General features: G+C 37.9%; 1 protein-coding gene across 10 annotated transcripts in view; it reads right to left on the bottom strand.

Annotated features, from left to right (window-relative positions):
• Window positions 1-26125, bottom strand: part of LOC135216129 (protein madd-4-like) — an 832309-nt gene that overhangs the window by 634381 nt on the left and 171803 nt on the right. For 7 of the 10 annotated variants that reach the window (XM_064251194.1, XM_064251193.1, XM_064251198.1 and 4 more), the window contains one exon: window positions 10060-11062. In XM_064251194.1, coding sequence (XP_064107264.1) covers window positions 10060-10116 — 57 coding nt within the window. In that variant the 5' untranslated portion in view covers window positions 10117-11062. The remainder of the gene's footprint in view (window positions 1-10059; window positions 11063-26125) is intronic. The other 3 variants (XM_064251195.1, XM_064251196.1, XM_064251197.1) reach the window with 2 other exon arrangements.

Here is a 26125-nt window from a genome sequence, read left to right as displayed (position 1 = left end):
CGATCCACATCATATCGAGAAATTTATTTCCAGAGTGTAGTAAAATTAGCTATGAATAGGTTAATTGATGTTTAATATTTCAGCGTATTACAATGTCAGAGCAAAATTTGCGAGATCATGAAAAGACATAGAATGTCTATTTATGAAAAGGGGAGAATGAAGGAAGTGTTGGGCCAAATCTCCTTTATGGGATTAAAATGTGGACGTTGAATGCAAATGAGAGAAAAATTCTAAAACTGCTGGCATGAACTTCTTGTGTAGCAAGTTTATCGTTGGACACGTGGGTTACGTGCTCGCCTACCGATTTGGTAGTCCGAGTTCGCTTTCCCTGCTCTGCCAACGTGGAATCAGAGGAATTTATTTCTGATGATTAGAAATTCATTCCTCCATATAATATGGTTCGGATCCCACAATAAGCTGTAGGTAAGTAATAATTGGTTCCTGGCCACGTAAAAATATTTAATCCTTCGGGCCAGCCCTAGGAGAGCTGTTAATCAGCTCAGTGGTCTGGTTAAACTACGAAATACTCATTACTTGTGTAGCATAGGTCTGCAAGAACTGATATGGTGAGAAATGGGGAGATACGGTGATCAAAATGTCAGATTATGTGGAGGGATGAATCAAGTGTGTTTTGAGATGGTTTGGCTTTGTGGAAAGAATGGGGGACTACAGGTTGTTACTACAGATGGAGTTACTGGAATGGAAGGGCCTTTGCTCCCTGGCAGCAAAATATTTTAAGGAGACTTTATGCACTGCTGATGAGCCTTCTGTTTAGGTATCTAAAGGGGGTAATATTGTTGAAATTTTCTGTAACGGAGTGGTTTTTTTTTTCTCTGAAGATAACACCTAGTTGGACAAATAGCCTCTCTCTCTCTCTCTCTCTCTCTCTCTCTCTCTATCTTATATATATATATATATATATATATATATATCATATATATAAGCTATAGTGAATACATACATACATACACTCAAACCTCAGGTATATCCTGTACTGCTGAAACTTCGGGTCTAGAAATAAAAAAACACTAAAAAATAAATGTAGAACAATTAATGGTGGGCCAATTCAGATTCAAAAATTGCTCACTCGTATGACGAAACTTTTAGGTCTGAACGGGATGCATCATTTGTACATTTCATTTTATTTTTATCCCTCTACACAGGCATATAATAGAAAAAAAGGGTGTTGTTATTATTCTTTTACTTCCGATATCTTCACTATTTCATTAAGATATAAGAAAGATAAAAAATCATTATCTTAAATTATAAGAAAGATACAAAAATCATTAAAGTGTAAACCTCTCATGTTAAAATATATAAAAGAAGGTAATATATATATATATATATATATATATATATATATATATATATATATATATAAATAGAAGAGCATATACATACAGTTATATAAATACTCGTAAATATTTGTGTGTTTGTATGACGACCTTCGTATGGTATGATAACACCTGAGTCTAAATATAGTACATAATTATCATAAGGAAAACCACGAGTTATCATCTTCCTGTTTCCTACTAAGTACAAGAATCTACTTCATGGGAAAATGTACCCCCGTGATTCGTTTTCAATTTCGACAAACAGGAAGCAACGCAAGGCGATTTAATATGTCGCCCAAGCGAAAAACAAAAAACAACAAAAATATTTATACTTCAGATGGGAAAGACACGTCCGTAGTGATACGAAAGCCGCAAGGAAAAATGTCGACCCTTCCAGAGAAATGAAGCCAATGGAAACGAGACAGAGAGAGAGAGAGAGAGAGAGAGAGAGAGAGAGAGAGAGAGAGAGAGATGGAAAATATAAAGAATCAAACGCTAGGCACATTTCCTTTCTACACATAAAAATACTGAAAGCTGTGAGGGATATCATTCGCAACCTTTTACTTCAGCGCTGTGGAAGCCACCTAAAAGCTCGCAAGAGAAGGTGGGGGGGGGGGGGGTGGGGGGGGGGGGGGGGTCGGAAAAATGGAAAGGGGAAGGGGAAGAGGGGGCGGGGTGTGCTGGAGAGAGAGAGAGAGAGAGAGAGAGAGACTGTAATACCTCAACTCCACCGCTATAGTGAAACTACACCACCAGCAATTCCGTTTCAAAAAACATTTTTCGTTCCTCACAATAACAACCGATGGGGAAGCTTCATTTAATTCACGGCCGCAAATGTGAAAAAGATTCTATCCATTTTGTTTTCACTCAATTTATTATTAAAGTTAACCTGATGGCCCGTCCATTTGAGGGCGGCCCTTTATAAAGTATTCTAAATCTAAAGCGTGGTTATCATTCCGTGCTGATTATATCAATAGGCCCATATTCAGGAGCATTTTATGACAATACAAAGCTAACATTCCTCACGACCTTCGTAAAAAGCCACAAGCCGCTTATGTGGCTGCATTTCGTTTCTGTTTCAAGCACAGTCAACTACTTTCGTCATTTATTATTGGGGGTTCTTGCGCAAACGCCCCAGCGCCGACCTTGAAAAAGCTGAACGATCAAAATAAAGGAACTAAAATGAAAGAGAAATGTATAAAATGTATAAAACAGTAAGAAATTAGAGGTAGGTAAATCTAAAGGTGGAAGAAAATACCAGATAATGCCCTTGAAATTCCCCCATGTGGCTTTACTAGGGCACTGGAAAAAAAAAATTAAAAAATACAAAAAAAAGTCGTAATGATCTGCCTTCCAGAAATAATGAAGATGCATTTATTTGTTTGAAAATCAGATATGTCAGCTTTTAATATAGATCATCTATGAAATATTAGACACCTTGTTAAAGTTCCAGAGTTCGGATTCGGATACACAATTCATTACTACTAGCACTGGACGAATTGATATGTTAGTTATACTTTTATGGATGTGGCTATATACTAAATCTTACAAAAAAAATGCTAGTCTGTTATTAAGTAAGTGATGCTGCGCTGTTTTGGACGTTCCTCTCAAAATAACAATGTATATGTATGTATATATATATATATATATATATATATATATATATATATATATATATATTATTATTTAAGAGATCCTCACGTGAAAATGAAAGAAGAAGGAGGTACCTCCTCCTTTCATTTTCACATGAGGATCTCTTATATACTCCACCCACGGGACCATTGTGGAATTGCAAGATATATATATATATATATATATATATATATATATATATATATATATATATATATATATATATATATATATATCTTGCAATTCCACAATGGTCCCGTGGGTGGAGTATATAAGAGATCCTCATGTGAAAATGAAAGAGGAGGTACCTCCTTCTTCTTTCATTTTCACGTGAGGATCTTTAAATAATATATATATATCATATATATTATATATATATATATATATATATATATATATATATATAATATATATATATATATATAAACATACATATACACTGTCATTTTGAGAAGAACGTCCGAAACAGCGCAGCATCACTTACTTAAAAACAGACTAGCATTGAGACATCCTAATCCTTGTAACACCTTGTATATATGTATATATATATATATATATATATATATATATATATATATATATATGTGTGTGTGTGTGTGTGTGTGTGTGTGTGTGTGTGTTACAAGTTACAAGGTGTTACAAGGATTAGGATGTCTCAATGACTTTTTAGTCCATCCGAGGAGACATCGTGTGCTCAATTATCTCTAAGAGCAGGTTTTACTGTTCATTCAAAGTGTCCTAATGATTTTGTCTAGCTTTCTTTTAAACTCTTCCATACTGTTGCTGTTTACAACTTCTGGTGGCAGTTTATTCCATGTGTCACATATCTTGTATGTGAAGAAGTTCTCACAATGGGATGTGTTGTATCTCTTCAGCTCTAGTTTCCATCCAGATTGTTATAGACAGATTTTAATGACAAAGATGCATCATCAGAGATATTGAACTTGGTTCTTTCAGTTCACCTGAACCAGAGCTTATATAAACTTCTCTACAGACCCCTTTATCTCTAACCAGAGGAAACAGCTAAATAACTCTGTATCATATTCCTTTCCTGAAGCCTCTTACTCTGTCGATGTAGGAAAACCACTCTCTGAATTTCTTACTGAAGCGTCATGGAGGGAGTATACCACTAATTTGATTGGTATATTTACTGGTTGGTTCTCCAGCAATTCTATGACAAATGCGGTAACTGCTTTCATGCACTTCCAGCCCTTCTAACGGACTACCGCAAGGTGACATTCTTTCGCCTGCCCTTCCGGACGCCTATAATTATGAGCTAAATAATTGCTCATATTTTCACACCCGGGCTGCACAACCAATGGAGTGAAAATCAATAACCTCCTACGGCGACAATATTGATCTATTTTCTCTACATGTTCAACACCTTCAGCACATTGGCGCTGTCTGCTATAAATACTCAGGCGAAACTGACCACATTAACAGTGAAAAGGGTTCTCGGTGTACTTCATTGCTAACCTGATTACTTAGAAAAACTAATTAGGAATCAATACAATACAATGACAGTTTCTTTTGCAATTGACCATATGATTGCAAAGATGTTTGCGCTCTGTCAGCGTGAAACCAAATCTTGTCACATTGCTCGAATTGCTGAAATGTCTCCGTCTGTCTCCGGACAAGCTTAAACAGTGAGACAAAGTGGCAAGTTACTGTGCTTCACACACACACACACATATATATATATATGATAATATATATATATAATATATATATAGTATATATATATATATATATATATACCGTATATACATTCATTATATTATATATATGATATATAATACTATATATATATACGTATATACATTTATATTATATATACATATATATTTATATAATACACACACATACATATACGTATATGTATACTATTTATAATTCATGGGTACTAAGAAATAAATCTCGCTACCACTCTGATCCAACAAGTTCAAAGGAAACCGTCAATAAACTATAGAACAGATCTATCATCATTTTTCTTACATTAAGATTTTTATCTAGTCATTCCTATTTACTCGTTTTATGCATTATGTTCAACAAAACATGCTTCGCAAATTCTACATACAAATTGCATGTATATATGTTAAATTATTTATTTTACAGAAAATGAATCTTTTCATCCAATCTAAAATTAGAGTGAGAGGTGCAGTGCATAAATTTAGCCACTGGTAAGACTTGCTTTATTTTCTAATCTTCCCCTCCCCCCTCCCCCTTCAAAATGACATAGCTAACAACAACAACAGCACCAACAACGAAAACCCAAACACTAGCTTTTGGTGATTTTGTCATTTCTCACGAACTGAAATAAAAGAGCAGTAAACCAGGCAAATGTCATACAATGAAGGAGGCAAACTCATCACTTGCTTTGTGACGTCATATCCTTAATCTGATTCATTTCTCCTCTTGTTTATTTACACGGCTTAATCATCCGGATATGTGACACTTGAGAGTAACGATGCGTATTTTCACAATGACGCCTAACTGTCGTTTGACTCACTCTGCTGTAGGAAAAACAGATATCATAGCTGGCACAAGCAGAAATATTTTGATAAATCAATTCTACCTAAGATTACTGTAGCGTTTAAAGCTGTGAACTACTGTTGCGAATACTACAGGGTGACAGAGATAATGACTGGCTATAATCAATCGAGCATAACCAACTTCAGCGGACCAAGGCAAAACCAACTTCTGTTCAAGTACTCTTGTTGACTTCCCCTGATGTTTGCAGACCCAGGATAGACACAGCGAGGCAGAGAAGTGGAAATCGACAAAACAACTCAACTCTATAGTGTAAAAAGTTAAGTATATCTTAGTTTTACCAGACCACTGAGCTCATTAACAGCTCTCCTAGGGCTGGCCCGAAGGATTAGATATTTTTACGTGGCTAGGAACCAATTGGTCACCTAGCAACGGGACCTACAGCTTGTTGTGGGATCCGAACCACACTATATCGAGAAATGAATTTCTATCACCAGAAATAAATTCCTCTGATTCCGCGTTAGCCGAGCCGGGATTCGAACTTCGGACCACCGGATTGGCAGCCGAGCGCGAAAACCACTCGTCCAGCGTGGAAATACTCTATAGTGTAAAAACTGTAAAAGGTTAAAACCTAAAACAACAACAAATGGAAAATTGCAAAGCTGCTAAGTTGAAGTCTACAAACCAACTTTGCTTTAGAAACTATAAAGGGTTAAAACCCACAAAAAAAATGGGAAAGTGTAAAAGTGTATTGCTGATAAGTGGAAGTCTACAAACTAACTCTGCTGTAACAACTGTAAAGGATTAAAAACTACAACAAAAAATGGAAAAGTGTAAAGCTGATAGGTGGAAGTCTGCAAAACAACTGTACTCTATACTGAAAAAAACTTTAAAAAGTAAAACCTAAAACAAAAAATAGAAAAGTGTTAAGCAGATAAGTAAGAGTCTGCAAACCAACTCTACCCTATACTGAAAAAAAACTTTTAAAAAGTTAAAACCAAAACTAAAAATAGAAAAGTGTAAAGCAGATAAGTAAGAGTCTGCAAATCAACTCTACCCTATACTGAAAAAACTTTAAAAAGTAAAAAAAAAAAATAGAAAAGAGTCAAGCAGATAAGTGAAAGTCTGCAAACCAGCTCTATTCTAAAAACCGTAAAGGGTTAAAACTTACAACAATAAAAGAATGTTAAATGTGTACAAGAAATATGACATCGCGTAAAAAAAAAAAAAAAAAAAAAAAAAAAAAAAAAAAGAAGAAGATACTTGTGAGGTGCGTTTCTAAGCCCTGCGAACGGCATTGGAAATGAAATCCCGTTACCACCTCACAAGAACAGGAAGCATTACAAAGTCGAGATTTACATCTGACATTAGAGGTTCGAGGCAAGGCAGGCGAGGCTACTAGGCAGGAGGAGGAGGAGGGTAAAAGACTATGCTCAACCAAGTCCGGATAATTTTTGGTTGAAGTCAACATCACTTGACAAAAGTACAAAAATAGTATTACACCGCGAATCCTCATATAATACTATTTTTCTACTTATTTACAGTAGAGACGATGGCAAACAAAAGTTAATATTACTGATAACCTCCAATTCATTTTGAATAATTTTTCTGCAAGAGAGAGAGAGAGAGAGAGAGAGAGAGAGAGAGAGAGAGAGAGAGACTGTTGGCGACGGTGAACCCAGTAGGATGATAAAGTGCTGCCAGTGCACCTCACGTGGAGCACTGTAGGCGTTACCATAAGATATTAGCAGCGTCATTTCAGCTCCTAGCTGCACCCAATCTTTAACCTTCACTTTGCCTCCATTCCCACTCCCTTCTTAAATTTTGTTGTCCAACCTCTCTAACTATTACGTCTCAGTGCAACTGTGAACTTTTCTTCCCGTTCCACCACGAGATCCTTGTATTTCATTTCATTTATATTATGGATCTCTATCTTGCTTTCCAGCCACTCTTAACTCTTTTTCACTGCCTGAAGCGCTGAATGGTTGGAAGTGGCCCCAAGTGGCCTGGCTTCACAGCCTGAATTTCATAAAATCAATCAATCAGACAACTGATGAGGATGAAGTAACGTAGGAAATGTTCAGGCTAACGATCCAATCAGCCTTCAGAAACAGGAATAGCTGTAGAAAGTACTACCATGGAAAATGTCACTTTTAGTTTTCTGTAAAAGAAAACTATTGTGCCGGCTTGTCTGTCCGTCTGCCCTCAAATCTTAAAAACTACTGAGGTTAGAGGGCTGCAAATTGGTATGTTGATCATCCACCCTCCAATCACCAAACATACCAAATTGCAGTCCTCTAGCCTCCGTAGTTTTTAAGTTAGCTATAATCATACTTCTGGCAGCGATAAAAGTACCGACCGTGGCTGAGTTTCATGAGCTGCGATTAAGAGTTTCATGGGCCGTGGCTTTGGCCACCACCGGACAGAATACTCGATTGCGCCGAAGAAACTTCAGCGCATTTTTACCTGTTTACATTTCGTAGTCAAAATCATATAAAGCATCAAGAACAACACAATAACACGATAAAGAACACAACAACACTATAAAGTAATAACGCATAAAAAAAAATGCTGACTGGTAGTGACAGAACAATGCAACAAACAGACTCAAGCACAAACAGCGTCAAGAGTTAAAAGGCAGCAATTAACGCCACGTTAGTTCGTGAACAAAAATTCCAGATTCATCCCCATTCCCAGATTCATTCCCGTCCGCATCGCCATTACAAGAGCAACATTACGGAGAGAGTAATAATTTACGGACAATAAATAGAAAATGAGAAAGAAACAATCAAGGCCTGGGAAGAGTGTTCGTTGGCCTAAGTGAACGACAGATAAGGACCACTCTCGATAAGACGGTGGGGGGGGAATGTCCACAGATTTAGTTATTATTCCTTTTATCACATTCATGGACGTTTCAAATATCCTTTTTTATTTTTTCCGAACCCATAAAAAACATGAGAGAGAGAGAGAGAGAGAGAGAGAGAGAGAGAGAGAGAGAGAGAGAGAGAGAGAGTCAAAACGCATAAAAGAAAGACAAAATGCAGCATTTATATATCAGTCAGGCTTCCCAATATTTTGCCAGTTCTTTTCAACTTTTCCACTCCCTTTAAAGTAGCGCAAAAAGGTCAGATGTCATTTAATTGCAGTCAAATACCGTAGTACACCCACTGATGATATGAAACATTAAGTTGTTCTCGAACTCAAAATGAAACCGTACTGAGAGAGAGAGAGAGAGAGAGAGAGAGAGAGAGAGAGAGAGAGAGAGAGAGAGAGAGAGAGAGAGCATTTAAATAATCTCTGAATTTTACTCCATTTTCATTTGCTTGTTTCTACATCGTCGTTCTTTTGTTAATTTGCTTCTTGAGTTATCTTAACCTGTTTGAAAACTTACTTTTACTTCAAGTTATTTTTTATTTCTAATAGAATATGTTAAAATAATATTCTATTATTTGATCTTAACCTATTCGAAATCAAGCGATACAATGTTTAAAAGAACTTGGTCTGCAGAGAGCTATCATAGCAACATCAACAGTGTTAATAATAATAATAATAATAATAATAATAATAATAATAATAATAATAATAATAATAATAATAATAATAATAATAATAACTTATTTTCAACTCTTCAATAAACTAAAGTAGGCTAAGATAGGAGACCAACACTAACAGCGCAAATAGAATAAGAATAAGAATAATAATAATAATAATAATAATAATAATAATAATAATAATAATAATAATAACTTATTTTCAACTCTTCAACAAAATAAAGTAGGTTAAGATAGGAGAGCAACACTAACAGAGCAAATAAATAAGTAAATAAATATATAAATAAATAAATAAATAAATAAATAAATAAATATAAATAAATAAATAAATAAATAATAATAATAATAATAATAATAATAATAATAATAATATCGGATCTCCGACTCCTAGAAGATAAAAAAATTAACGTAGGCTAAGATAGAAGAGCACCCAAAACAAAAGCCCCCAGCAAGCCTCTAAGAGGAGGTTATCTTCTCACATTACCCACTAAAAAGGTCAATGTTAACACATTAATCGTGCTGTGTATGAAGAACGGGTACACATGTGACCAGACGAAAGACATAGGCGAACAACTGCCGTGGTACAGACATAGAAGAGGAGGAGGAGGAGGAGGAGAGAAGTAACAAAGATACATATACATACATATACATACTTACATATAAATATATATAAATATACGAGTATTACATATATATATATACATATATATGTGTATGTATATATAGATACATATATGTATGTATGTATTTATGTATATAGTATACACTACAAAGGCTGATATAAAACTAATAACATTATGAATATCATCAGTAACACCAACAAAACAAGTAAATAACTTGAGCAATATAATATAATAAATACATAATATCGTTGATAATACAGAGAAAAACTATAGGGAAACAACAAGATAAGAATACGAGCAAGAAAGTAAACAACAGGCAGACTGGAGGAGAGAGAGAGAGAGAGAGAGAGAGAGAGAGAGAGAGAGAGAGAGAGAGAGAGAGAGAGAGAGGGTAAAAAAGAGAAATGAACTAGTTGCTTGCTTACTCACCAGAGCAACGACGAAGGCGAACCTCACAAGGGGACTCAGGTTCCTCATCCCGGCCATTGCTGAGTGTCTTCCTCAAGGGCCCGTGAGAGAGAGAGAGAGAGAAAGAGAGAGAGAGAGAGAAAGCCGAATCACATAGCAACGGTGAGTCAAAAGGCACGACTCGCCGAGTCACGGGGAGAGAGGCACTCGCACAGGTAAAAAAACAAAGACGTCCGCAATCCGCACACTATAGTTATCCACCGTTTAAAAATCTCCCCCTTTTTCCAATCCTCGTTTCGCTCGAGATGCTCCAGTTATTGGTCCCCCTTGGAGCTAGATAAGATGTTTCAGGGTTCTGTTTATAAGAGAGAGAGAGAGAGAGACTGACTTCAGCCCTTTGTTCCTGAAGAGGAAATGGCAACACGATTATGTTATTACTTGTCACTTCGTCAGCTGGGTGTCAATTTGTCTGTTATCCACACCACTTCTCCACCACCGCCTCCTTCCTCAATTCGCTCTTCTTTCTTGAGCACAATAAGGCCTCACAGGTGCTTCCTAAGAAAATAAACAGTGCCACTCCACGGCTTAACCACTGCCCTCACTAGGCAGCTGAAGGGCGTTCCTTGCTTATTGCCTGGCGGGTTTCAAAATCACAGGAGTGTTTCACCTATCAAAGAACAATTCTTCTCTTGAGTAAATGAGATCTATGAAGACAGTTTCGTAAAAGCAAATGAATAACACAACAAAGATTTCCGAATTTCTGAGGAGAGGCTGAATGACGAAGGAGGAGGAGTTAGGATGTGTCTATCCCCCTGCAGAGGCAGATGTTTCACGCGCACCTTTCCTTCTTAAGGAGCGCGCGTCCTTCAAGGAGCTCCTTTCGGGATCAGAAGTGTCTCTATTAGAAGAAGACTCCCAAGAGATCCCAAGGCCGTTTAGCAGTCAAGCGCAAGGCTGAACCTCGGGGACTCCATCGTCACTACTTCTGCTGCTGGAGTGGTTCACTGTTTGCTTGTTTGGCCACCTGCAACACAAGGAGAGGAAGGAGAGTTAGATGGCACTTATGCACTTCGTATCGAATGATCATGATTCCTGAAAAAGGATCCGTATTACACCGACACATCAAGGGGTTAACACTTGACAAACAAATACACACCCACACACACACACACACACACGGGGATGAAGGCTCTCAACGATAACATCTGATCGAAACTTTCCTTAATATCTCAGTCACACTTGAGAGAGAGAGAGAGAGAGAGAGAGAGAACAGATTGAAATGTTTCCTAATATCTCAGTCACACTTGAGGGTATTGCGCAGAGAGAGAGAGAGAGAGAGAGAGAGAGAGAGAGAGAGAGAGAGAGAGAGAGAGCTTGACTGTCGACTGGCGTAACACTGCAATTCACGTGAATATCTAAAACCAAAATATATAAAATGTTTTTGCCAGGAGAAACGTTCCAGTCATCTATACAAAACAAATCAAAGAGGGTGACATCATCATAAAACAATCTATGAGAATGTAAATAACTGAGTACTTGGTTATAAGATGTTATAAAGATATTTGGCCTGATAGTTAAGTGAATCATTAATATCAGTACTTTAACTTGACATATTTATCTCATACTGGTCAATAATAATAATAATAATAATAATAATAATAATAATAATAATAATAATAATAATAATAATATAATATCATACTACAGAGCATATTTCCCTAATAACAATAAAAATAATAATAATAGTATAAAGCATATTTCCTTAATAATAATAATAATAATAATAATAATAATATCATCTACAGAGCATATTCCCCCAATAATAATAATAATAATAATAATAATAATAATAATAATAATAATTATAATAATAATAATAATAATAACTAGCCAACTATCAGACTCCCGTCTGTCCTTCTATTTTTATTTTCTCTACAGACTTTACAGTTGCCAAGCTCCATCTGCAGCAAGTTCTGTCCGTCTCGAATTTCGTCATATACAAAAAGATCGTGTAGGCATGATTACTTACATGTGCTCATACATGCCAGTTTTACTTACAGTAGGAGGCTTCAATTCATAGTAAGATATTAAGCATTCGAACGTATGTGTTTACATGTACGTGTTCATTTATATTATTATGTGTACACGAACACGGACAAATTCGTATATGAATGTATTATATACATTTTTATATCGCTCTCAAACGGATCGTAGTAAACTGCAAAATGCTGTAACGGGAATATAGTCGTACCCCAAAAACACTGGCCTATCCTTGCAATTTACTTAGCCTTACCTATGTATACACACATATATGCACATTAAATATTGGAAATTAAGAATGAAATCAATGCAGCGCATTTTATTTCCCTAAGTTAATCAATGAATATACCTTGGTTAGTAAGCGCATACTAAAACACTTGGATGGTATTTAACAATGTTTGACAATTTAATATATCCCTCTCATACTCAACAAACATCTATTATGTTCGCAAATGATTGGCTTTCCAATGAATAAAAGGAGGAAAAGGGTATTTTCCAAGTTCAACAACCACCAATACAAATGCCAGCTAATGACCTTGATGCCAACATTCACCTGGGTACGTGCGCACCTGGGCACCAACTAATGGATGATGGGTCATGGCTTGAGAGACCGAGAAGAATTGCATGTCGACACAGCATTTCATTACAAAACTACTTCAACAGGCTATCAGCATCTATAATAAAATAATAAACATAACTAACAGAAAGTAAGTCGGTGCATTTCGCTGAGGTTAAATTTGGTGTCTGTGAAAATAGGATAGAATATAGAATTTAGGCCAAAGGCCAAGCGCTGGGTCCTATGAGGTCATTTGACATTGAAACAGAAATTGAGAGTTAAAAGGTTTGAAATGTGCAACAGTAAGAAAACCTCAAAGCAGTTGGACTATGAATCAATTGTTAGGAGAGGGTGGAAAGCAAGATGGAAGAACGAGGCTATGAACGGAGGTACGGTAAAAGGAATGAAAGGGGTTGCAGTAAGGGACCGAAGGGACGCTGCAAAGAACCTTAAGTAATGCCTACAGTGCGCCGCATGAGGTGCAATACCGGGACTAGCCCCCTACGGAGAATGTTTGTGCGAAGAGCGAGCCAACCTGCAGTTTTCAATGATTTCGTCAATGACAGCATCAAAGTGATATTTATTAGCTTTCACATCTAATAACAAAATGACGTAGATAAATAAACATGAATACAACGGAAAAGTAAATATGTACAAAGTGGAAAATGAAATGATTGTCGGGCTCACAAACTTTGTCTCCAATGTAAGCTAACAGCAAATCGATTCGACAGAGTTCGTTACACAGGAACCGGCCTGTGATTCACTTCACAAATCAGAAGACTAATGTGATGTTTTGAGCCATTTTAATTAACAAAACATTATGTCTGCCAATTTAGTATTACGAGTATTATTAAAATAAGCTCCCTATCTTCGAATCTTCAGTACGATCTTGTGCTGGGGAAATATTATACAGTGAGGAAGAACTCTTTTATATTGCCTTAAACATGAACTATCTTAGCTGGCTGTACTGATCGTAATACATGACTTAAAGATCTAAAATTCTTGCACATTCCTTTAGAACTTCTCAAATTCGTAAAATACTTGACTCGATTCATTGCCCAATTCAGCATCAACCTGCATCTGACAGCTTACTTTCTCCAAAAACATCCTCCGAGTTAACATATATAAAATTATCTGACATTCTCTTGTTTACTGTTATAGTTTTACTTATATTAATGGCCTACTACTGCAGATTTATGACAATATATTTACACACAATACTTCTACAACTCTGGGTTCTCTCTCTCTCTCTCTCTCTCTCTCTCTCTCTCTCTCTCTCTCTCTCTCTCTCTCTCAGTTATGGTAGCCTAAGCTACCCTAGATTCTAGATTCACTAGGTGTGGTTAAATGCACCTAGGTTAATGGCCAAAGGAAAAGTAGATAAGTGGAATTTACTGCATGTATATGTATATACATATACATATACATATGTATTTTTGGAGTGAGCACGTACGATTCAGAAAGAAACCAATGATCTCAGTTCACTGACTACCACGTTAAAAAAAATTACTAACTAATCCTATTTACATCCAATTCTGCAACACAGGAGACCAAAAGCGATGTGAGCAGAATCCCTCCCTTCTGCAACCCCAAGTCGCGGGAAGAAAGGAATCCATAAAAGAAGAAGAAAAAAATCCTTTCCCAACATTAAATTTGCCATCCGCAAGTAATCTGGCCCCCGCTAAAGTCTTTGTGCCTGGTCTCGGGAGACTTACGATCCGGAAAATCAATGAGACAGTCGGCGTGTATTAAAGTCAATTTGACGTCCGTCGTGGAGGCTTATAAATATCGGTAAATGTCGCACAACTGTCTAGACGATCGGCCTGACCTAAATATCATTAGAAGAAGAAGAAACGAGCGACGGGATGCAGGGGAGACGGAGGCTGCTTCTCCTCCAGGAGTCGGACACGGGGGTTGACAGATGTGCTGTAAAGTGGACATACGATCCTCTGGACTAATGCTTCGAGCTCAGAAACCCTAGCGGAGTCCTCAGTATAATGTATAACGACCGAGATTAAGTCCGTTCGCATCGATATGCAATGCATCACGCCCAAGGACACCGCACTGCCAGGTCTGGCTGGTTCTCCTTTCTACTACAAACTCACGCTACCGAAGTGTTCTAATATGCATTGTCTCAAACATACAAGCAAAATTCTAGCCTTCAAGTTCATTCTATCGTGCTCTATTCAGTGTCGATGTCGATGCTACAAGGTCGCTCAGTCAAATAACTAGATATTCTGGAGATTGTGCTACATGATCAATGCAACGAATCAATCAGTTCCTTAAGCTATTTGGATTTTTGAAAGAAGGTCCCTGCATAAAGCATTTCTGCTTGTGATCTCCGACAGCTCTCTCTCTGTAAAATCAATCAGGATAATTGTTCGTCCATGGACGTATTCCCAGACGGCATGTGTATGTAGGTTATGCTTGAACGCTTGCATGCATGGACACCGTCTGAATATTTAAAACATACACAAAACTTGTATCGACTTGAATAGGCTAATACACAGGACTGTCTACTAACGGAATTGCCTTTTGAGACTCTCCATAAAAAAAAAAAAAAAAAAAATTCACGTGACAGAAAAACGCAGATACCAAGAACAAATTAGGTTATATACTACTCAATGTTAGTCCCGATTCATGAATAATTTATCTCAGAACCTTGACATTCTTTACGTGGAAACCTTCGGAATCACAATTATATATATAAAAAAAGAAGTATAAAATGGGAATGAACTCTGCCGGAGTTACGGAAACCAGTAAGTTAAATGTTAGCTTTGACTTTTAATTTTTGTTAATGAATGTATAAAAAGAAGTGTATGTGTACATTACACATACACTTATTGCATACACAAATATACATGCAGACAACGAATCCTAAATGGAATTTGCGACAATTATTGTAAGCAAGAGGACCTAGCTATAAAAACAAGTGAACCTAACTCTTAAGATATGTGTGAATACCCAAGTGTTAAGTGACCCGCATGCACAGCTTTTCGTGTAGGGCATTGTTTTCTCTGCTCTATCTATGGAATTCTACTGATTTCAATAACGTCAAGACAGAGAATATGATGATCTAAGCATCATATCACAGAACTTCATTGACTTGGGAAGATGACAGAGGGGTCTGTTGCACAATGTGAAGATTACTTATACGAGCAGCGAACAACAGGGCAACAATGCAGTTTATTATTATTATTATTATTATTATTATTATTATTATTATTATTATTATTATTATTATTATTATTATTATTATTATTATACAAGCTGCAACCCTAGTTGAAAAATCAGAATTAACAAATTTTAAGATGCCAATGCAGAAAGCAGTCCCGTACGGAAAAATACAAAAATTAAAAACAATATAACAGATAAAACAAACAAAACATTTACACAGCCCGTTTGAACTTCTGAAGTTCCACTGATTAACCTGCATGACATCGAGGATCATTCTAGAATCGAGTCGCAGCTGTGATAAAACTTCTGGAAGCAGTGCGGCTGAACTTCCCAAAAAAGCAACAGCACGAATCTTAGAATTAACCGCACATCTCGCAATAAATAGTAGATGGCGCTGCCTGGGAAGATCTGAAAGCAAAAGGCGATCAGAACTAGGAAGAATTCAATAGAACGCAACGCCAGCTGAAACGACGTTGCCAGAGATCGATACTAAGATCGAGAATAATAATTTATAAGGCCTCAGGTTTTTATCTCTAACAGTTTCAGAGGGAACGTTTAGTATTCCATCAGTGCGGATGGCATTAAATCTATATTCCATAGAAAACTGGTGGATATGACGAGGTTCAAACAAATAATGTGTAATAAGGACCGGACACACATACTATGCACTGTTTGTGAGCCAAGTTTTCACATAGAAGAGCTTGGTTGAAGCAATAAATAAAGGCATATATATTAAAGGGTTTGTGTGTCTATATATATTTGAATGATATACATACATACATACATACCTACATAGATATATAATATAAAATATCTATAAAATATTAATATGTATACATATATATTATATATATATATAGATATATAGATATAAGATATATATAATATATATAGACCTATATATAGTATATATATCAATATATGTCTATATATTTGTAGTATATATATATATATATATATATATATATATATATATATATATATATATCTGTAAAAAGATATCTTATTTAGTTCGTGTCGAAAGGTAAGTTATAATCCACGAGAGGCCTTGATTCCAGAGTTTTCTTTCACGAATAAATCCTAAATATTTAGACCTTTCCCTCTGAGAGTGGTCAGTTTAATGAGGTGTTGAGGGATTCGCCAGTCTCCTAAATACTTGATACCCAAATCATTGATTAAAGGTAACAGAAACGACGCTTGGATTTAACAAGACTTCCCAAATTGCGCCGGTGTGTGTGTGTTTGTGTGTGTATAACCGAATCACGAAAGTTTGGAACGTGATAAATGCATAAATAAAGGTATAAGCCACGAAGGAAAGATAAACAACGGAGTATCTGCAAGATCTTTCGACTTGTCTGCTAAGCAAAGGACGTTGAGTCGAAAGATCTTGCAGCTACTCCGTTGTTTATCTTTCCTTCGTGGCTTATACCTTAAATCTATTTATATATATATATATAATATATATATATATATATATATATATATATATATATATATGTATATATATATATATATATATATATATATATATATTATATATATATTATATACATATGTATATATATACATATAAAGGTTGTGAGTTTCCTGCATTTCAATGACCAATGTTTATCTAACAGCTTATTTTTATATTTCTGTTCCTTATATTTTACTTTGAATGTACTTTAAACTTTGTGCGCTACTTAATAAACAGCTCTCGATAAGGGCCAGTGAAGGCCGAAACTGTTGAGCTAAAAGGAATTTCAGCTTTTCTTTTCCCCTGTGGACTACAACCTCATATATACATATACATATAGCCCATGCATTAAGCTACAATTGTCCAATTCGCTTTACCTCGGAATTAATATAATTCATATATGTTAACCGAAGGGGCATTTTTTTAGTTGATAAATAATTTCGTCTTCCCGTGGGCTCGAAATTATTATAAACTAAAAAATTCCCCTTCGGTTAACATATATGAAAATATATTAGTTCCGAGTTAGAGCGAATTGGATATTAAAGGACATTCGTAGCTTAATGCATGTATATGAATCACGGTGATGTGATAAAAATTCATACATATAGTACATAAATGTGTATTATATATATATTATTATATATATTATATATATATATAATATGATTATATAGAAAAAAACGAATATATAAATTTATATTATATAATATATATAGTACACATATATTATCACGAAAAACATTTTACCCTGAGGGTGGCAGCACGAGAAGGCGTGTGTGGGTTGCGTTCTGATTCGAATGGGTGGGCGGGAGGGCGCCTGCACACGCACCAGCCGATTTTTATATACAACCCATGGGCGTAATAACGGCAAAAATTATACTCCTTTTGTTAGGACGTAACGTTACATAATGTAAAGGAGAAAGGCAGCGTCTCAGTCTCGTCTCTTTGCAATCACTCCCCCAGCGGCGTCCCCGAAGAGATAATAACATCTATGCTTGACGTAAATCCCAAGTCAACTCTCAGCTCTAACAAAGACGTATGACAACCATAGAAGAAGGAAAAAAAAAAGAAGGCGAAGTGTCGTACATAAACCGTATATATATACAATAATCCAAATCACGCAGGGAGGAATACCTCCACACAAATAACCCCCGAGCAACACGCAGTGACACGTAAGAAATAAAAAGTAAAAGAAATGGGGGGGGGGGTGGTTACGGGACGGGTGTGTGTGGCTACGGGTGAGGGTGGGGAAGAGCGGTAGTCAGACACAGACAGACAGACGGGGCAAATACATACACACACTACATACGCACACAAACATAGCCAATCACGCAACTGGCGGAGGAGACACGAAAGCATAATATATAAATAGGAAACCGCAGCCGTCCTCTTCCTACCGCAGGCGTCCTCCGCAAACCACGGGACGCCTGAATAATGAATGGTCATCAATGAAGGGCAGAATCAGGTGAATAATGCAGCGCCAAGTACTACCGAGACGGTCGTCAATTAACGAAAAATAATTCATTGCAGGGACAACAGCAGATGAGGCACCCTTGTCCCACCCCCCCCCCTCCCCCCCCCCCTCGTCAATTAACGAAAAAATAATTAATTGCAGGGGACAACAGCAGACGAATCACCCTCGTCTCCCCCCCCCCACCCCCCCTCGTCAATTAACGAAAATAATTAATTGCAGGGACAACAGCAGGACCCGAATCACCCTCGTCTCCACCCCACCCCCACTTTCATACGTATAGAAACCTTTCCAGCTTTTTCCTAGTGCCAAATATGACCTCGTATGACCTCGTATACCGACCGGTGCATGGTGACCTCAGCAACCTTCCAAGCGCAGTGCTTCCTGGGGGAGAGACGTCATCGCTGTTACTACATCGTCTTGTTCCCGCTGGATAAACTTTTTTTTTTTTCTTTTTTTTTTTTGTATGGTGCTTTTACGTTGCATGGAACCAGTGGTTAATCAGCAACGGGACCAGCGGCTTTACGTGACTTCCGAACCACGTCGAGAGTGAACTTCTATCACCAGAAATACACATCTCTCACTCCTCAATGGAATGGCCGAGAATCGAACCCGCGACCACCGAGATGGGACACCAACACCATACCAACCACGCCACTGAGGCGCTCAGGATAACCTGGGGATTTCCAAAAGAAGTTTGTGGGAAATCGCGCTCTTTAGGTAGTGTCCAATACGTAACTTTAAAATTTGTTGTCGAGTTATCTGCATCGACGGGGATTTTAGCATTGACTTCCTGTTTCAGTCAAGTATCAAGAGTCATTTTCTCGGTCCCGTTCTATCTCTCTCCAACTCTCCTCTCTCTCTCTCTCTTATCTCTCTCTCTCTCGCTCTATCTCTCTCTATCTCTCTCTCGCTCTCTCTCTCTATATATATATATATATATATATATATATATATATATATATATATATATATATGTGTGTGTGTGTGTTTATATACATCCTGGATAGAGAGAGAGAGAGAGAGAGAGAGAGAGAGAGAGAGAGAGAGAGAGAGAGAGAGGCTATTGATACTTTGCTGAAACAAGAAGGCAAGGATGAAATCACCGTCGATGCAGATAACTCTAGATAAATTTTAAAATTTTAAAATGCATATTCAGCACTTTGCCAAAACGGGACGATCTAACGTCACTCTCGGAAAAATAAAAAAATAACTCTTGCTATCACTGTCAAGATGTCTGATAAATTTACACAACAACATATGTTCTTATCAAAGATGGTGGTGATGATGATGATAACAACGGTCTCCTCAGGTCCTCAATCAGTGACCTAATAGGGAGCAAGACGTTTGTCTAGCTGAAGGACATGCATAGTTAAATCCAAAACCCAGAGGATATCATCCTCCAGATAGTCAAATTTGACGTTGCCCTCCAGCGAGCGATCTGGGCAAATGACATATCCGGAGCAATCATAGAGGTGTAGAGCAACAGAGCAAGGTGCGTAAGTTATGAGGAATTGATTTAATGCAATGATATTTGTTTGTTTGTTTGGTGCTTTTACGTTGCATGGAACCAGTGGCTATTCAGCAACAGGACCAACGGCTTTACGTGACTTCCGAACCACGTCGAGAGTGAACTTCTATCACCAGAAATATACATCTCTGACGCCTCAATGGAATACCCGAGAATCGAACTCGCGGCCACCGAGGTGGTAGGCCAAGACCATACCGATCACGCCACTGAGGCGCTGATGCAATGATATTCGTGCGTATCAAAGCGTATGTTTGTTTCCAAGTATGTCGTTTGAAAGGTGCGTACATACGCTTACGAAGGCGTGCTAAAAAAAACTATCCTGCAACCTGCTAAAGAACGCAGTCGGCATCATACGAAATAATTAAATCACATTATCACTTGATGTATTTAGTAATGAAAAGATCTACGTTGTTTTGATACTACCTGGAAGACCTTCGAAAACAGAAACATTCAATGCTAATGCATGATTTCTGATTGGGAAAGAACGTGAATTTCAGAGTGCATAACATAATGAGAGGCTTCTTAAAAGCTTGCACAGCAAGAGTGCGCCTTATCTGTAAGACATGCAGCACTCTTGGCATTTGGTACGGTAATGGACAACAGTATCGTGGAAAATGGCCGTAAAATTAAAGCTCGCGAAATACAGTTCTTGATAACGGGACTACTTGAAGATCATCGGACGTATTTACTGAAGACACAAATGTTCCTCAATTTCGCAATAATCCTGTACTTACAGACTGCCAACACATCTGGACCAGAATAATGGCTTCATAGGGAGAGAGAGAGAGAGAGAGAGAGAGAGAGAGAGAGAGAGAGAGAGAGAGAGAGAGAGAGGAAAACTTTTTAGCTCCATAGAGAAGTCCCACGGGAGGTTATCGGGTAAAAATATTTGACATTTCGTTGACGTAGGCTTTGTGTTCATCTACGACCAAATACCCAGAATTCAATAAGAATGGGCTTCTAGGTGATTTATTTGTCTTTAAAAAATCAAAATACAACAAATAGTAAAACAAATCAAGAACTCTGTCGTGAACAAGTATAACGGGATCATTAATATATGAAGTGCCTATGCTTTAAATTGTTTGTTATGAACATTTTGTGATCAAGAAAATAAATATATGTCACAAGACGGGAAAAATACTGCTTTTCAGTTATGCATGCTTACTTAAATATATATACATATGTGTGTGTACGTATATAAATAGGATTATATATATATATATATATATATATATATATAATATATATTATATATTGGTGTGGTGGTGTGGTGTGGGTGTTGGGGTGTGTGTGTCAGGTACAAATACATATTAGAAATAATAAATTATGGGGGTATATATATATATCTATATATATATATATATATATATATATATTATATATATATATCTGTTGTGTGTGTGTTGTGGGTGTGTGTGTGTGCATGTACATACATTATAGAATAGATTTTATGTATGATATATATATATTATTAAATAAATAATTTTATATATATATCATATATATATAATGTGTGTATGTATGTAGTATGTATACGCAGTGTTCGTTTTCGCGTATATCGGCAAGATAATCAGCAATATTATCAGCATCACGGACACTCGCCTTTGAAAATATAAACACTACAAACAAACAAACAACTAGGTAAATAATCACAAAAAAGACCTAAATAAACAAACACAAAAAAATGTGAAAAAGGACCCACGAGCCTTGACCCTGCTATGATTTCCTTCGGGGGTTAATGAGTAGAGCCATAAAGTCGAGAATTTAGCTCAAATTCAGAAATAATAAGTTGGGAAAAGTGTGATGAAACGATAATGGCGGCGGTGGTCCCGGCACGCATATGGCATACTTTCTTTGCGATAAAATTTAACACAATGACGACTCCTGGAGCCGAGGAAGCGTAATGGGAATGTGAAAAATAAAGCAATCTCCTCCTCCTCCTCCTCCGGTCGCAAGGCAAAAAATATCGCACATGAAATGCAACGAAATTATCATTACCCATCGCCAGTTTGCGACGCAACCTGACACACACACACATGCACACACAAATACACACACGCACACACTCGCATGCCAAACCCTCGTATCCCGACACGATATACTGAATGACTTATAATCAAGTCAAGAAGAATAAGAAAACCGTCTCGTCTACTTTTCTCGTCAGAAAGAAACGATGAAGAAAAAAAATCCCTATATTTGTCTATACATCTATTGTACTTAACGAATTCCGAATCAGCTATCTATCATGGCGTTTTCATAGCGAGACGATATAGAAAATAAGACAGGTGAGAAGTCCGTGTAGAAGGTGGTCTTCAAAGTCTACCGTGGACGGGGGTGGGACGAGGAGGGGGAGGGGAGGGGGGTTGGTTGGTGGAGTCCCGTAAGGCGCTCGCTCGCATGACCAGTCCGCACAGCGTGTCAATTAGCCCGTTCTCTTAAGCTACACATCGCGTTTATAATTGATCACAATACAGTACGGATTGACATAACCGTATCGTGAAAACTACTGACATATTTAAAGAAAAAAAAAATCAGAAAAAGAAAAGAGAAGTCGATTCACGTGAAGATATATTATACAGTACGTATAAAGTACGTCGGGGAATTTTTTTCTTAGTTATTCAGGTCGCTAATCCTCTGAATTATACAGGCTAAAGGCAACCGTGCTAAATCACAAAATGACATCGCATGACGGTGTCATCTTCTATTATTATGACACTATCATTATTTGATCCGAAAGTGCCAAATAGGATGACGGACCCGCCTGAATATGTAACTCATATGTGACTCTTTTGTGACAGACGTAGAAGAAAGAACCGTACATTTATTCACACTGAAATCGAACGTAAAATATTGCGAGACGAAGTACTAGTTCTTTCTGCGCTTGCGCCGACGACGTGAGCGTGAAGGAAAGTACAAGCAGAGTAATGCGAGTTGGGTTTTTTTTTTCGTTTCGTTAAAATCAAGACATATAAGCGTTATTCAAGTTTGGCTGACATAATCTAGTTCCTCATTGGACGGGTGGGTAGCTGAATACTTGCCTATTATTCTGGTAGCCCGAGCTCGCTCCCAGCTACTGCCAATGTGGAACCAGAGCAATTTATTTCTGTTGATTTGAAATTAATTTCTCGATATAATATGGTTCGGATTCCACAATAAGCTGCAGGTCCCGTCTAAGTAACCAACTGGTTCCTAGCCACGTAAATACAAATCTAATCCTCCGGGCCAGCCCTAGGAGAGCCGTAAAGCAGCTCAGTGGTCGGGTTAAAGTAAGATATACTTAACTTTTTCCTTATGAATAAACGCAAGTGATATGATATAAATAAATATTAAGAGAATCCACAACACTCTTAGATCTCTCAGATGTAAATAAATAATTACGCAAAATATGCAACTTACTTCCCTAACCTAAATTAGGATCCGTTAACTACAAATTAGTATATTTTACCCAAGAATTATACTTGCCGAAATAAAACAAGACCTTCAAATGCCTTCTACTTAGAATTAGGGCATATAACTAAGTACTTCAGATAAAAATGCAGTGCCTATATAAATTCAAAATCCGATAAAATGAGAAAAGATATCGCATCGCTCTACCAAGAAATAATAAAAATAACGAGACGGTTATGGTGGAGAAGAGAGCGCGAGCACAGTAATTGTTTACTTAGCAACGAAAGCAAGCAACACAAGGAATGAGCAGCGAGGAAGACACATCTGTCATAAAACAAATCTCGCGGAGCAAAATGGGTGGCAAGCACTTGCAGCCCCAATAACAAAAGTCATTTGCTTGCCCCGCGTCAGAAAGAATCAACCGGATGCAAATTTCGTTAGGAGCGAGAGAAAAAGCGCACGCGCCCATGTCAACGAAACACTCCCAAAAAAATTCGGTAATTGGGACTTCCTGCTTATAGGATAATTGCAATTTCTCTCTCTCCCTCTCTCTCTCTCTCTCTCTCAATTCCTGCAGAGTTGTTGCACAGTTGTCCCGAAATAGTCATTACCTCCGCTAAAGGAGTTGGACAGAAAGATTTTGTATGCGCCTATGTCTGTTCACTTGTTTGTTTGTCTGTCAGTCCGCACATCGTGGCTGTTCGTTTGTTTGTCTATCTGTCTGTCAGTCCACACATCGTGACTGTTCATTTATTAGTTTGTTTGGCTTTCTGTCTGGCAGCAGTTTTCTGTCAGTCCACACATCACGGCTGTTCATTTGTTTGTCTTTCTGTCTGGCTGTCTGTCAGTCCACACATCGTGGCTGTGCATCTGTTTGCCTTTGTCTGTCAGTCTACAAATCGTGGCTGTTCATTTGTCTGTCTGTCAGTCTACACATCGTGGCTGTTCATTGGTTGTTATGTATGTCCTGCAGTTCTACACCAATCGTAGTAGGCTGTTCATTTGTCTGTCTGCTCTGTCTGTCAGGTATACACACGGTTGGCTGTATTTGTCTGTCTTTGTCCCTTTGTCTGTCAGCTACAACTCCCCACCCCCCCCGTTGCTGTGCATTGTCCTGTCTGTCAGTCTATACACAATCGTGCTGTGCAAATTTGTCTGTCTGTCTGTCTGGTCGTCAGTCTTACCATCGTGGGCTGTTCTTTGTCTGTCTGTCAGTCTACACATCGTGGCCTGTGCATTTGTCTGTCTGTCCTGGTCTGTCAGTTTCTACCCGTTTCGTGGCTGTTCATTTGTCTGTCCCCTGTCAGTCTACACAATCGTGGCTGTGCTTTTGGTCGTCTGTCTGGTCTGTTCATTTGCTACACATCGTGGCTGTTCATTTGTCTGCTGTCAGTCTTACACATCGTGGCCCTTGTTGCATTTGTCTGTCTGTTTGTCTGTTTCAGTCTACACTCGTGGCTGTTTCGTTTTTCATTTTCTGTCTCCTGGTCCTGTCAGTCTACACGTCGTGGCTTTGTGCATTTGTCTGTCTGCTGTCAGGGTCTACACATCGTGGGCTGTTATTTGTCTTTGTCTCCTGTCTGTTCAGTCTACACATCGTGGCTGTGGCATTTGTCTGTCTGTCTGTCTGGTCTTTCAGTCTGACACATCGTGGCTTTGTTCATTTTGTCGCTGTCTGTCCTGTCTGTCCAGTCTACCACATCTGGCTGTTCATTTGTCTGTCTTCTGTCTTCAGTCTACACATCGTGGCTGTTCATTTGTCTGTCTGTCTGTCTGTCCTTCAGTCTACCATCGTGCTGTGCCTTTGTCTGTCTGTCAGTCTACACATGTGGCTGTGCATTTGTCCTGTCTTCTGTCCTGTCAGTCTCCACATCGTGGCTGTTCTTTTTCTGTCTGTCAGTCTACACCATCGTGGCTGTGCATTGTCTGTACCTTTCTGTCTGGTCCGTCTCACATCGTGGGCTGTTCATTTTGTCTGTCTGTCAGTCTACACATGTGGCTGTCATTTGTCTGACTCTGTTTGTCTGTCAGTCTACACATCGTGGCTAGTTCATTTGTCCTGTCTGCCTGTCTGTCAGTCTACACATCGTGGCTGTGCATTTGTCTGTCTGTCTGTCTGTCTGTCAGTCTACACATCGTGGCTGTTCATTTGTCTGTCTGCCTGTCTGTCAGTCTACACATCGTTGCTGTGCATTTGTCTGTCTGTCTGTCTGTCTGTCAGTCTACACATCGTGGGCTTTCATTTGTCTGTGCTGTCTGTCAGTCTACATAGTGGCTGTTCATTTGTCTGTCTGTCTGTCTGTCAGTCTACCACATCGTGGCTGTTTCATTGTCTGTCTGTGTCTGTCAGTCTACAACATCGTGGCTGTTCATTTGTTCTGTCGCCTGTCTGTCAGCTAACCACATCGTGGCTGTGCATGTCTGTCTGTTCTCTGTCTGTCAGTCTACACATCGGGGCTGTCATTTGTG

Source organism: Macrobrachium nipponense, chromosome 6 (assembly GCF_015104395.2).
Source record: "Macrobrachium nipponense isolate FS-2020 chromosome 6, ASM1510439v2, whole genome shotgun sequence".
Lineage (NCBI taxonomy): Eukaryota > Metazoa > Arthropoda > Malacostraca > Decapoda > Palaemonidae > Macrobrachium > Macrobrachium nipponense.
This window is presented reverse-complemented; position numbering and strand designations above follow the sequence as displayed.